Source organism: Lates calcarifer, linkage group LG3 (genome assembly GCF_001640805.2).
Source record: "Lates calcarifer isolate ASB-BC8 linkage group LG3, TLL_Latcal_v3, whole genome shotgun sequence".
Lineage (NCBI taxonomy): Eukaryota > Metazoa > Chordata > Actinopteri > Centropomidae > Lates > Lates calcarifer.
This window is the reverse complement of record NC_066835.1, coordinates 12,859,619-12,873,311: the sequence shown is the minus strand read 5'-3', so window position 1 is coordinate 12,873,311 and position 13,693 is coordinate 12,859,619. Positions and strand designations below refer to the sequence as shown.

The following is a 13,693-nucleotide window of genomic DNA, read 5'->3' as shown; positions in this document are numbered from 1 at the left end:
TTTGAGGCACCTCTCATTCCTCCTGTTTTAATGCAAGTTTACAAACCGGCCGCTCCCGCGTCCACGAACAGGACGCACCCCTCTCCTATTAACACCGTACCCCACGCGCGTAGGGAGGGGGGGACAGGAAGGCGTTGAAATGAAAGCCATCCCAGTGAACAATTAGAGCAGCGGATTGACAGGTGGGCTCTGACTGTCAGGGTGACGCTTGTGAAGGGGTGGAGTAAAGGAGAGGCCGGAAAGGCAGCTGGATGTGTCTGTCTATCAGTGGGAGCTGTCTGAACGCACCGCGCATCACCAATGTGCGCACATTTCACTGCGGAGAATATCCGGAGAGACGCTCGTTGCGCTTTTAAGAATAAATAATAGAGAGTAGACTTTAAAAAAAAAAAAAAAAAAAAACAAGGAAACAATAACAACAACAACCCCACACAGTCTGCGGCTCAGAGGGCGGGCCTGCTTCGGTGTGTTTTCTGATGAGTTTCTGAGAAATTCGTCAAGTGTCCGTGTTGACAATCGGGCGGACAGTGTCTATGTGAGTATTTCATTATCCAGGGGTGTGTTTTCAGAGAGACGGAGGAGCTGATTGCTACGGGGTTTCTCCTCGCGCGCGCGCGCACCCCTACACACACACACACGCGTAGATACACACTTGACTGATTGACACACACCCAGCCCGGCTAACGTGTCACTCTTTCCTCTCTTTTCCCCCTGATCTCTCCTCCCAGAGACTGTAGCGGAGGTCTGGGATACCGGATCTGGCACCTTGGACGGACGGAGGGTGAGAAAACACTACAGCGCAGTTTGGACTCGTCTCCACCACCGTGTGAGTAGTTACAACGCAAGAAGAAGGGGAGCTCCGTTTTTTTTCCCTCCTCGCTTTTGCTGCGAATAGAGGCATGAAATAGTCCGGTGAGGGGTGTAAACCTCTTTTGATGGAAACGCGGCGAGTGGGCTCAGGCAGCTGTCCATATCCCTCCTCGATAGACTCAGATCCGCACGGAGCTTTTTCAGCCAGTTTCTCGCCGACTCAGCCTGCGATGAGTTTCTGTGATCGGCAGAAGTTAACGGACGAGCACGTTTAGCTCTAAATAATTTATAATCTTCACATTTCTCACCGGACAAACCGATTTATGAGAAATGACCAGAAACGCGTAGAGATTAAACCTCCAGAAGCGTCGCGTGAGAGAGAGAGAGAGAGAGAGAAAAAAAAGAGAGAGAGAGACTTCTTCACCCCTGCGAGGGATCTACGCTCTATAATTATACCATCCCGCTGAAGAACTGAGGAAACGCTACTGGCTTTGATTTCCTCCCGTTGCACCGGTTTCCTCTCCAGCTTGTCCGCTATATTTGATCTCTGCATGAAAAGTCAAGCGGAAAGTCTTGCAGCAGCATGCCGAGGAGAAAGCAGCAAGCACCGCGGCGGTCAGCAGGTAAGCCCCGGCTCTGCAAACAAACACCCCTCCATTAGGAAACACGCACACTTTATTCCCCAGCCAGGGATCCCAGCACACACAGACAAGTTTACACAGCAGCAGCGCGTAGGCCTGATGCAGGACACAATACAAGGACATCAGGGACCTCTCATAGACGCTATCTATGACGCTATCACTGTACCCATAAGTCTGTTCAGTATGTGCGTTCAGTTTAGTTAACGTACTGACTCCTGCGACGTTTCAGTGGCTCATAATAAGTTTATTTTTTCTAATCTAGAAAGGCATGTTTGACTGGCAACAGTATTGTTTCATTTTCGCAGGCATGCGCTTCAGTGCCAAATCTGCCTGTGTGAAATGAATGCGCTCAGCTGCACTTCAGTTTCAACGCTTTAAAGCTGATCCTCCACTAGGTTGCCAGCATCCAAGTTGTCCAAACAAAGCTCATCTTATCTCGTTTTTACAGGCTAACGTGTTTGATGTGTTAGTGCCAGTAAAAGAAAAGAAAAAAGCAAAGAAGAGGGGGAGAAAAAAAAAAGAAAAGTGGCGTATTTTCAGCTTGTGTTCCGCTCTGGGATTGCCATCCTTGATTTGATGCTTGATTGATCGCCTGTCATGCGACTTCCTTTGATCTATTCATTCCTGATAAACATCAGTAAATCATTCACCATAGAGACACGCATGCGCCCGGCAGCTGGACTCCCTCAAAGGATAACTTTTTGCCCCCGCCGAGGAGCAAAGAAAAGACAAATTGAAAGAAAAGTTCTCAAGCGGGATAAATACTTTGCGATTAATACCCAAGGGGGAGGGAACAAGGGAGGAGGGGAAGGAGGGGTGCTGGGGCGTAGCGAGATCACAGAGAAGCATCTCGTACAGAAATAGCCCCTAAAACACTGCGGGGTGAAGTGGGGAGGTTACCTCTGGTCACTTCAAACTCTTGACCTGACCTTTATGTTCCTTCTTACAAACAGGAAGTGTTGGAGAGCTGTCATGGATGTTGAAGACACTGATGCAACATCAAAATTATAACCCCAAACATGAATATAGCAGCGATGAATAAGGGGACAAAGTGTGTAAAATCACAACTGGGTACCACAGACTTGTTCTGTAAGTCACCACAGGAATATTATTGACACCATATGATCATGTGACACCATGTAAAAAGCAAGTTTAGTTTGATGAACTAGCTATTAATTAGCTTTCTGCTATCAAAAAACCTATTCATTATGCCTCCAAATATTTATCAGAAAATGTAATACCATAATATTTGAGTATATGAGTATATATAATCCCCATGTCAAGTGTTAAAAGTCAAAGATTCTTTTCCTTCAGAGAAAGTACCTCAGAAAAGTGAATAATAACATATGTAAATTTGTATTTTGAGAGAAAATCCATGGCACAACATTTTGGGTTTTGACAGTCAGGCCTGCACGTTATCGTTGAGTTGACCAGACATGAACTGCTGTGCGAGAGAATCGCATGTTTGCCCAAATCCATTTGATGTCCCTGGGAGATGTGTGTGATTGACATGCATTTCCAAATGACGGGAAAAGAGGAACCTTTGAAGTTCATGCAGTAATGACCAAAGCCGAATAAAACAGCTGTAGAATGTTAAGCAGGCGGTGGAAATGTGAGGTTAAGCAGACTTAATCAAGGTTGTGACGGAAAGACTTTGAACTCGGTGGGGCTGTAATTTCTAATTGACGCGAGGCTTTAGTGATGGATAGAGAGAAATGTGTTTGAAGAACAAGCCTGCACAGTGAAAATGAATAGTGTCTGTTTCTACCTCTGCCACAAATGGTGTTGAAATCCCCAAAAGAGAGAAGAAAAGTGTTGTTTTCTCTTGTTTTCCGGCCTCTCCTGGTCATTCAGCCTAGCTCTGAAGTGGCCCCATTCCGGCTCAGCTTTTGAATATTGATTTAATTGTCTGTTTTTGTGACACACACATACATCACATGCAGTAATGGTCATTCCCAACTTGGCAGGCTTTGTCTGCATATTATTTCCAGTGCTTGACGTATGGTCAATCCAAAAACTTTTAACACCTCTACTGATGTGTGTGTGTGTGTGTGTGTGTGTGTGTGTGTGTGAGCCAGCCAGACTGCTTCCTCTATGAAATGGTGTACACACCTATAAACGCAGGCTATTTTTACAATGCATTACCAGATATTTCCACAACCTAGATTTGTCACTTTGGAGTTGCACTAAAACAAAATGTTGCATACACTTCTGAGAGAGAGAGAGAGAGAGAGAGAGAGAGAGAGAGAGAAGGGTTTCAATGGCTCTTTGTATGCCATTTCAAATGGGCTCTGTTTCATCAGTCACAGTGATGATTTTAGACCCTGTAATGGCGCTGTACCCTATCTAGATTATGACCAGTGACAATACATCAGTGTTCTTTCATTTGGAACCGCATTACTGCATCTGTTAGTTTTGGCAGTTGAGTTCAGTGCAGTGCAATTTGAGCAGCAGAGACTTTTGCTGCAGTCATTTGTCGTCATTTTCAGTTTTTTTTTTTTTTGTCTTCTCTCACTGAAAGTGCAGTTGTTTTTAGATATTTCTCATAGGAACTCAGGTAATTAATGAAAGGTAAACAGTGCCATAATATCAAGTAACAATAACTCAGACAAGAAAAAATAATAGGAGTTGAAATTAGAAAACAGTGGGACAGTGACTTAAAGTTTTGCTTCTCTTTTGCTCTTATAGATTTCATATTATACCGTTAACTCATGTTGTGTGCCAGCATTGCTTTTGGTTATGTGTAACTGCAGATAATGCTGAAACTATTCCTATTAAACTATTACTACTATAGTCAATTAACCGATTAGTCATGCGACAGAAAATTAATCTGCAACAACTTTGCTAACCGATTAATCTCTTAAGTCATTTAACAAGCAATAAATGGCAAACATTGACTGGTTGTGGGTTCACAGACGTGAACATTTTCTCTTTTTTTCTGTTTAATCTCACTTTAAATTGAATATCTTTTGGTTTTGTAGTGATGGTCAGACAAAACAAGCAATTTAAAGACTTGGTCTCAACTTGAGTTTTTTTCTCCATATTTTCTAATGTTTTATAGCCTAATCACTCAGTTACAAATGTAATTTCCAGATTAATCTGTAGTAATCATTTGTTGCAGCCCTAGTTGAAGTGCTTTGATAGTAGCACAATATCACCTTTATATTCAGAGAGAAAGGCAACGTTAAAGAGTTTGATAGCAACTGCAGTAATCAGTGGGTTTCAGTAAGTGACCTTTGACACTTATTTTTTATCACTATTTTAAGAAAACTGTGCAAGGTAGGAGACACTGTGCATCAGTAGCATTGTCATGTTTAAATATGGCGACATACTGTACACATTACAGCTACATAACCAATAATTAGTTTAATTAGTAGATGTGAGATACTGTATATGAAATATACAAAGAAGCCATAATTCTATATTTGCCTTGATACTGAGGTCACACTTTTGATTGCTGTTGAAAAATTAATGGTATTGCAGCAGGTCTGCTCTCGCTCTTAGTTTGCCAGCCACAATATCTTAAATCAGACACTGTCACTCTAAGTAATGAATCTGTCAACTAATCATTCAACATGTCAGTGTGATTACAGTGTGACACTGTGTTGAATTTATTCCTCAGGAGTTAAAAAGGTCTGGCTGCAAAAAAAAAAAAAAAAAAATCCTTTTTTTTACTACCTATTCTGCACAACGTCCAGTTTTACTGACAGAGAGAGAGCACAAGAGGAAGAGGAGGAGCAAACTGGGGGTGACCAATCCACAGTGGGATGGACTAGGATACAGATCCATAAACAGTTTCTGTACTGACAGAATTAGTGCAGGGAGAGACAGTGACACGCTGTGATACTGTCAAATGTGACCATGTGGAGATGAGTCCCTCCATACCTGAAGATAGTAATTAGCTTTCTTTTGTCCGCTCTCTTGGTAGAAGATAGAAGTGGCTGGGTTTCTGCCCACTCACACACTGATGCCACTAATTAAGAAGTTTAACACGCTGAACATAAATCAAGTATTAAGGTTACGATCAGACACTGTGGACGCTGTTAATTTCTTTGATATACATTACTTAGTGTCTCCTATAAACAAACGTAAGTGCTACATTTTAATGATCTGTCTATAGCTTAGTGCAACACATGTTTAATTAAAACACCCTGCAACATTTGTCCAGATTGAAGCCACACACGCTGATTGAACAGAATGCACAGACAGTAGAGCCTTGCCTTGAGAGTCTCTCTACTGACATCAGTGGCTGCTTTCTTTTTTCCTAAACAGACCCTGCTTTACTGCCACTATCACTACCTCAATGCAAAAGGAGTCTCTTAATTATGACTTGAGGGTGGGTGGGTTGTGTGTGTGGTGGTGGTGGGGGAGTTGAGCTTTCCTTCTTCCCGACGGCATCGTTAGCCGTGGTCCCTAATTATCCAGGTAGCTGACGGATCAGTGACAGGGCCCCACCGATTACTGCTGACAAATTCAGCAAGGTGTCAAGTCTGCAAGCTGCCTTGATATAATCAACTCAGTGTTAGCCACTTCTCGTATGCCCACCCCCAGTTGTTCCGGTGTAAACTCAACAGCAGAGGTTGCTTGCGGTGTGACGTGACAAATCGAAATGCGTGGCTTGTAAAGCCAACACTCTGCTGGACACCAACAGTCCTGTAGCGAGGTTATGAATGGTGGTAGTCTCAAGTTTGGATGATTAGTACACAAACCAGTACGTGAACACAGCAGATGCAGTGGAAGTAGTTTTTAGTAGTTTAAGAATGTCAGTGTGACTTCCTGTGAATGTGAGAGATTTTCTTAATACTTCCCTTTCCCCTCTGATCTTTCTGGTAACAGCTTTTTGGTTTGTTTGACAGAACAGGAACAAAGTTCTAAGACGAGCAGCATTAATACATTTTGTTGTTGTTACTTTGCATTGTATTTCCTCTGCTGAAATTTAGCTCACGGCACCTGTCAACCAAGAAGCCAGCACAGAAAGATGACTATTAGAGCCTTGTGTTGGTTTTATCAGGACGCTTCTGATAAAGTATTTAATGACATTTGTCAGGAGTTGAAGCTGCGCTGTGAGGAAAAAAATAAAATTATTTGAAGTGAAAAGTACAGATGCGAACAGAGCATGTCGGGTGTATTTATGTGTGTGTGTGTGTGTGTGTACGACTCTGCATCACCGAGTAAGATGAGGCGTTTGTGCAGCCCTGCGTGTCTGTATGTATGAATGTGAAATATTCAGATCTGGTGATAAGGCAGTGTATGTAAAGTGTCATTAACAGGTGACATTGACTGAAGGAGTCAGTGGATATATTTGCTATCCCACACTCCGCTACACCCCTAGTTTCATTTGCATGTGTTGTCAGAGCCAGTAGGCCTTCAGGAAATCAAAGACACACACTAATACGCACACTCGCACAACTACGCTCTCTGTCCTCATCTTCGTGGAGGTTAAGTGACAAATGAAGATCGATGACTGCTCTTATGGAAAAGAGAGGGTTGGATTGAAAATATGTGGGTATTAGGCTCGCCAGCAGGGTGACGATGTAAAGGCATTCAGAGCTGCAAGCGGCGAGGTAAAACTATCCCCAAGCTTAATGAGGTTCAGAGGAAGCAGGAAAACCTGGATTTTCACTCAAGCACGACACAAGGAGCTTTGACAAAGCAGCAAAAGAGAACAAGGTCATTTTCACAGGAATAAAACTCACTAGCATCCCCAGCCTTAAATACATCCTGCACGTATTTATTGTCTCTTGATTTTTAGCATGCCTGTTTTCCATTCACAAAGATATCCTGGCTGCAATTCAAAACAGCTGCAAAACAAAAGCCACAATGTACAGTGGGGATGTAAGATAATAACAGGAATAATAACAAGAATGAAATCATCCACATGGCTGTCCTTAAGGGCTTTAGGGCACCGGTTGCTAATTACTGTGAAGCATACACACTGCACTGGCAAAGTTTTCCTGCTGATTGAGGAAAATAGCCATTTGGGTGAAAGGAGAGGAGAGTGAAAGCAAAGGCAGGGATTATAAATTAAATTCTATTGGTGCAGTTCGACCTTGAATCCAATACAAACACATGGATTTCACAAAGTATATGAGGTTATGTGTGTATATGCTCGGCGATCAGGATTTAGGGATTTATCATGACCAATTTTTTATTTTTCATGCCAGGAAACACTTATTACTTATTAGACACAATTTTAAACAAAAGAAACTATGCTTGAAGCGGTGCATTTGGAGTATCCTCACTATCTCTGGAGGCTGTAAAGCCGCAAAGTATTGTGGGCAATCGGGCACCCAAAGTGGGCCAGCTGCATGTGCTTCCTCACACAAACATCAGACTGACTTTCTCTAATAATTGCAGCAGTTTAAGATGCAGACAAAGGAATTGAGGCTGAGTGTGGAGAAAAGAAAGAAGGACGCAGAAAAGACAGAAAAAAATGGCAAGTTGTGATTTAAGGCAAGAAGACGGGAGGTCCAGGGTACATTCAGAGGTCAGTGTGTACTCAGGGGAGCCCCTGTCTCGACCACTTCCACTGTAGGATACGCACTGCGTTTAGTGTGTGTTTTGCTGTTTCACCATGCTTCTTCATTTGCTGCGCAGCAGTCTTGCATGTTTTTGTCGTCTAAGCATGTTAGTACAAACGCTCATGTTTCTAGTTATCAGTTACAGTGTAATGTTACATGAGTTTATCTGTATGTAATTTGTGTGTGTCCTTGTATGATTGATGCACTGTACACCAGACAGATGCTGTTATTGGAGAGACAGAGTAAGCCAGTGTTGTCTGCTGTGATCGAATTTGTCCAAAGCCAGAAGGACTCTCTCAGATATTGGTTTCTGTATTTTGCTCCAGTGATCTAAGATATTACTGAGCTGCTTCTTTTTTTCAGTTCTGCACTTGATGTATTAGAAATTGCCACTGAGGCGGCGCCTGTTGCGGTAATCATGGTGATCAAGCTAGAGATAAGACTGGAGATACATGACCACCAGAGCAGCCACAGTGAGGTTTAAATTACTCTCAGTACTCTCTTTTATTGAATCTCTTGCTCTCTCTCATTGCCGATACTTGAGTCAAGTGCTAAGTCAGTTAAGCTAAGACTGAAAAACTCTCTTTGATCCACAAACTAAACATTAAAAACGGAGGTGAAGTGAGCGAGTTGCTGCTGGAGGCCCTGCGCTACCCAGCCTTGAAGTTGTGTTGCCTCTATTAACCAGTCTTGAACATCTGGGTTGAAGCAGGGTGGGTAAGAGAGGATGCGGGTGAGGGAGACAGAGGGGAAGAAGACAACAGAGTAAGGGAGGGAAAAAGGGGATGTGAAGAAAAGGTATTAAAAGTGACAGATGAACAGGACTTGGGTAGACGTTCTCCCGCAGCAGCTGTGACTGCTGCCATCGCTCTGACAGGTGTCAATTAAGAATTACTGCCGAGGCCCTGTAGTCATTTTTTCCTGCCCAGCTGTCTGCCTGCGTGCCTTTTTGAGAAATAACACTTTACCCTTGTCACTGCGTTAGCGCTTAGCTACAGTCACCCCAGAAAATGAGTGCATGGCGGGCACACTAATCGATAACCAGTGTATTAGCAATTATTTTGCCCATTGATTTACGGTGGGGCAGCGACTCCCACCGTGTTGTTATTAGCCACTGATTATATGTGCCTGTGCTATAGTACAGACATGCACGCTAACACATACATTTGCTCTGCTGCTACCAAGTAGATATATTTTATCTTTAGAGCCAAGTGCACAACAAAGGACAAAAAGATAAAGAAGAACAATGCAATGCAACCAACATTTCTCATTAAATAATCTAATCATGCCAAGTCAGGTTATACAATCTCTTTCACAGTTAAATAGTCATCTGACTTTGGGAAAGTAGAATATGATTTTACTCTCAGACATTTCTAAAAATGAGACATTCTCTGAAAGTGTGTGTGTATTTCAAAAAAAAAAAATGACATGAAAAACTTGGTATACACTCGACTCCCTTTTGACCTCCCATAATCCCAACAGCAGGAGGACTCATCCAAGAGAGATTTCTATACCGGCCCTTCAGTAAAATTATATATAATGTGTTGGCAATGCAGGGTGGAGCCGAAATGAACGGTTGATTAATTATTGTTTTTCTTCCGGTTTCGACAATGTTAGAATCTGTTGCTCTCCTTGTTTGTTTGTTTTATTTTAGACTTGTGTTCAGACAGTAATTGTATAAACAAAGATACCAATTTTAGATTATTATAGACAAAATTGTTACTTAATTCTAAAAATTCCTGATTAATCAGTAATGAAAATGATCATTAGTTGCATGCCCAATATTAGCTTATCATTTACTTTCCTCAGCTTATAGCGATCAGTTTCTATTGATGTCAAAGGGGATTGCTAACATGCTACAGTAGCTACCATCAGAAATTAAAGGAACTGTCTGTTGAAGAACAATAAGAGTCATTTCTATGTTCTAACTACTGCAGTGCTGTTTGGCTGTGTGTCGTACCTCAGCAGAAATCCTATTTAAGTTCATAACAGGAGAAAGAAAACTTTATAATGGAAAATTGCATCAATTCTTCACGGCAAACTATAAAGCAACCCAAAATAGGCTGGAGGCTCACAAACAGAATTAGTGTATTTTGTTTATGTTTCCTCTGCGGTTGCCGGGGTAATGGTTGGATGTCGACTTAGTATGTATACACATGATAACTGTATACTGTTGGTGTTTTGAATATAATCCCCCAGTAAACACCGGGACGACATTAACATTAATTAAACACATGCAAACTAAGCAGCAGCTAGTGGTAAAGTTTCTTTTCTCCTTCACAGCTCTAAAGAGAGCTTTGGTTGTACTGTATGTAGAGCATGTGGTGCTAAATCTGGCAAAAGCCTGCACAGTATATCATGACCGTACTTGTTCTTAGTACATAGAGACTTAGAAAAGCTGGTCTCAGCATATCCAAACAGCAGCCGGTGCAAGTGGACCAAAGTCAGGGGGCGGAAATTTTTATCCCCTGTGGAGTGTTTATTAAACTGATAAGGTGGGTTGAGAAGCAATGAATATAATTTTTTGGACACTAGTTTACTGCAGATAAGCCATCTGGGAATGGATACAGTTAACAGATGACATTTTGTCCTTGAGAGCGGAGACTGGGGAAGGTCATGCTGCAGCCTGGTGTAGTTCTACTGCCATCTCTCTTTCCTCCCCTTACCTCTTCATATTTATCTCGGCCTACTCCCTCTCTTTCTCGTTCACTTTGCTCGTTTTTTGGGATTACTGGCCCTCTCTCTCTCTCTCTCTCTCCTCCTGTAAGCCTTTTCTCATCTTCCTATCAGTCATCAATCTCTATCTTACTGACTCAATTCTCCTCTACCCTGCTCATATTTTCTTTCATCTTCCTCCCTGTCTCTCGCCCTCATCTATCTCTCTCTCACCGGATGCTCAAGAGTCAGTGAACTGGTTACAAGAACATGAACTCAACATCTGAAAAGGAGAGCTTAATACTCTCCTCTTTTGGGCCCTCTGGCCTTGTTCTCATATATCAAGAACCTCTTTTTTTCAGTAGGCTGATTTCAGCGACATCCTGCAGTCACACTTCTGACTTGTAAAAATCCAAAAGGTCACAGGGCAGTAAAGTCTTGTGTCATCTTCTTTGAAGTCTGAACACATGACTGTCACATATTTTCCAAGAGCTATTCCCATTAAGCAGACAGTTATCCATAACACAACTTGTACAGGAAAAGAATCAAAGCATATTTTGTTGATGTGATGCTATTCAGTTTTGTTTGACGCTCTCATTAAAAAGCAACCCATAGACTGCAATTTGCTCGGGGGTCGTACATAGTAATCACTTAACAGTCTTCGGCTTCAGCGCACCATTTGATGGGCAGTTGAAAGGGGATATAATGTCTCGTGATCCCAGTCAATTCAACAACACCACATGCTACCCCCCCAAAAATTCCTCACAAATCTTTCCTGAGCCGGCGCGTTGTCTCAGACAGTGACAGTCGCAGGGGGTATAAGCTCAGCTCTGTCCCTCTAAGTCGTCTGTCTCAGAGAGAACAGCAGGAGGCCTCTTGTACACCCGAATGTCTCCTCTGTCAGTGCGTCTCACTCATCACTCAGTCCCTCACACACCAAACCAGCTGTCTGTCTGTGTAACTCGCTGGCTGGACGTCCACCTGAGCATCTTTTTCTGATTACCTGTCTCTGCTGGCCTGTTTACTTGTCTGTCTCAAGTCCATCTGCCTCTGGTCTCTGTCATCACCATCAAGATATTGAATAATGTCAGCATCAATATTGAACTTTGACGTAAATAACAGAACAAGTGCTGTGATGTCTGTTGTAGCTAGGTGTGGAGTGTAACTAAGTATATTTACTGAAGTACAGTGCAGTTTTGAAGTACTTTTCCTCTTTATACTGGTATTTCACTACATTTCAGAGGACTGTACTGTAATTTTTACTCCACTACATTTATCTGACAGTTGGAGTTACATGATACCCTGAATTTACCAGGCTACCCGCACAGGAAGTTAATATGCCTGTGGGGGTAATAGTCACAACAAAACTCCCTGTAAAACCACACATTTTTACACTTCTTTGCGTGCTATTTAGAGAGCTCTAGAGGCACTGGTGGAGGAATTTTGTTACCTTGGACAAGGCTAGCTGTTTCCCTTCATCTTCGTCTTATGTAATTCCAGACAAGAAAGCAAGTGTTTTTTTCCCCAAAATATTGAACTATTCCTTTAAAATTTTTAAATCAAATGTATAATTAGCTCATAAAACAGGAGAGACTGAACATCAACAGTGAATAAAGTAGTTAAAATGAGTGTCATCCCGACCAGCTACAGTAGTAAAATGCTCTTTACAAATCAGTAATCATCTAAATAATACTCTTGTGATATGAAAACAGTATTTAAGTACTCAATAATAAGTATTTTTACTTTTGGCACTAAAATACATATTGCTTCTTTAACTTAATGGGATATTTTAACACTGTGATTACCACTTTTACTTATTTGAACATTTCTTCCACATCTAGTCATAGCCCATAGCTACTGCTTGCATTTTTTTCCCAGGAAATCTGGGTGAAAAATATCTGTTATTCATTCAAAACCATAAAAAGATAGTTCTTGCTACCTCTCATCAAAATCATTGAAGGTTCTGAATCCTGTCTAATTGGTTCATTAATGTCCATTTCATCTTATCTGCTTCTACCTTCTACCTAACTTTCCAATTTGGGTACCACTTGCTGCTTTCACCTTTGTGAAGGTCTGTGTTATATCTGTCATCTTGCTGAATACTTACAGTATAGATGGAATTTTTCTGGCCTTACGTTTTAAGTCCAAGAATGGCCACATTCCCAGTCTCACTGCATCTGTGTGTGAGTGTGATGTAGTTTTTTTTTTTTTTTTTTTTTACTTGACTAATCTGTTTTTCCTCTTCATCTTCTCAGTTTGTCATTTCATTCATTTCCCGCCTTGCCTCATAGTTGGAGCCTTGCTCGTAAATGTCTCTGGTGTAACAATAGCAGCTGTCAGAATTTAGAAAACAGACAATGAGTACTAGGAATATCATACACATTGACCTGGAAGTTGGAAGACATGACTCAACAGTTTATCCATCAAACTGGACAACAACCATTGGCTAAAAATATACTTCATTTACCAATTTACCAATTTGAAGTTTAGATTCAGGGTACTTATTTTCATCATTGGTTAATCCTGTAATCTTGATAATTTAGTCCATCATTTCATCTATAAAATGCCCAAAAAAATGCCCATCGTATCTACTAAAGCTTACTGTGAGGCAGTCAAATTACCTACAGTCCAAAACCAAATATATTCAGTTTGCCACCATAAAACATTTGGAAAAAGCAGCAAATCCTCTAACTGTAGAAGAAGGAAAGTTGGAATGTACCATATTTGTACTTTTTTAAAAAGTTATTACAGTTGAGAGGCTTGAAACATCATAATGCATTTTTGATTTCCATGCTTTTGCTTACTGTAGGAACACATTAAAAATGATCATTTATATCCATCTGAAAAAGGGTCAGGTGATTTTACTCCCAGCAGCACGGTCACTAGAGGTGAAGGTTACATGCGGGAGCAAGTCAATATAACATCCATCATTTATAATTCTCAGCAAGAGAAACTATGTGTGCTGGTTTGAAGTTGCTTGAGGCTTCTCTGGTATCAATAACAACAGGTTGCTTTTTTCAAACTCCATCTCAAGTCAGAAAAACACAGCTGTTGTTTATACTGTTT

The 13,693-nt window shown here is 41.5% G+C and overlaps 1 protein-coding gene across 1 annotated transcript in view; it reads left to right on the top strand.

Annotated features, from left to right (window-relative positions):
* The first annotated feature begins 244 nt into the window (after positions 1-244).
* tshz1 (teashirt zinc finger homeobox 1) overlaps positions 245-13,693 on the top strand; it is a 30,084-nt gene continuing 16,635 nt past the window's right edge. Inside the window, exons 1-2 of the mRNA XM_018698121.2 lie at positions 245-535; positions 729-1,433. Of these exons, the coding sequence (XP_018553637.1) occupies positions 1,394-1,433 (40 nt within the window). The 5' untranslated portion in view covers positions 245-535; positions 729-1,393. The remainder of the gene's footprint in view (positions 536-728; positions 1,434-13,693) is intronic.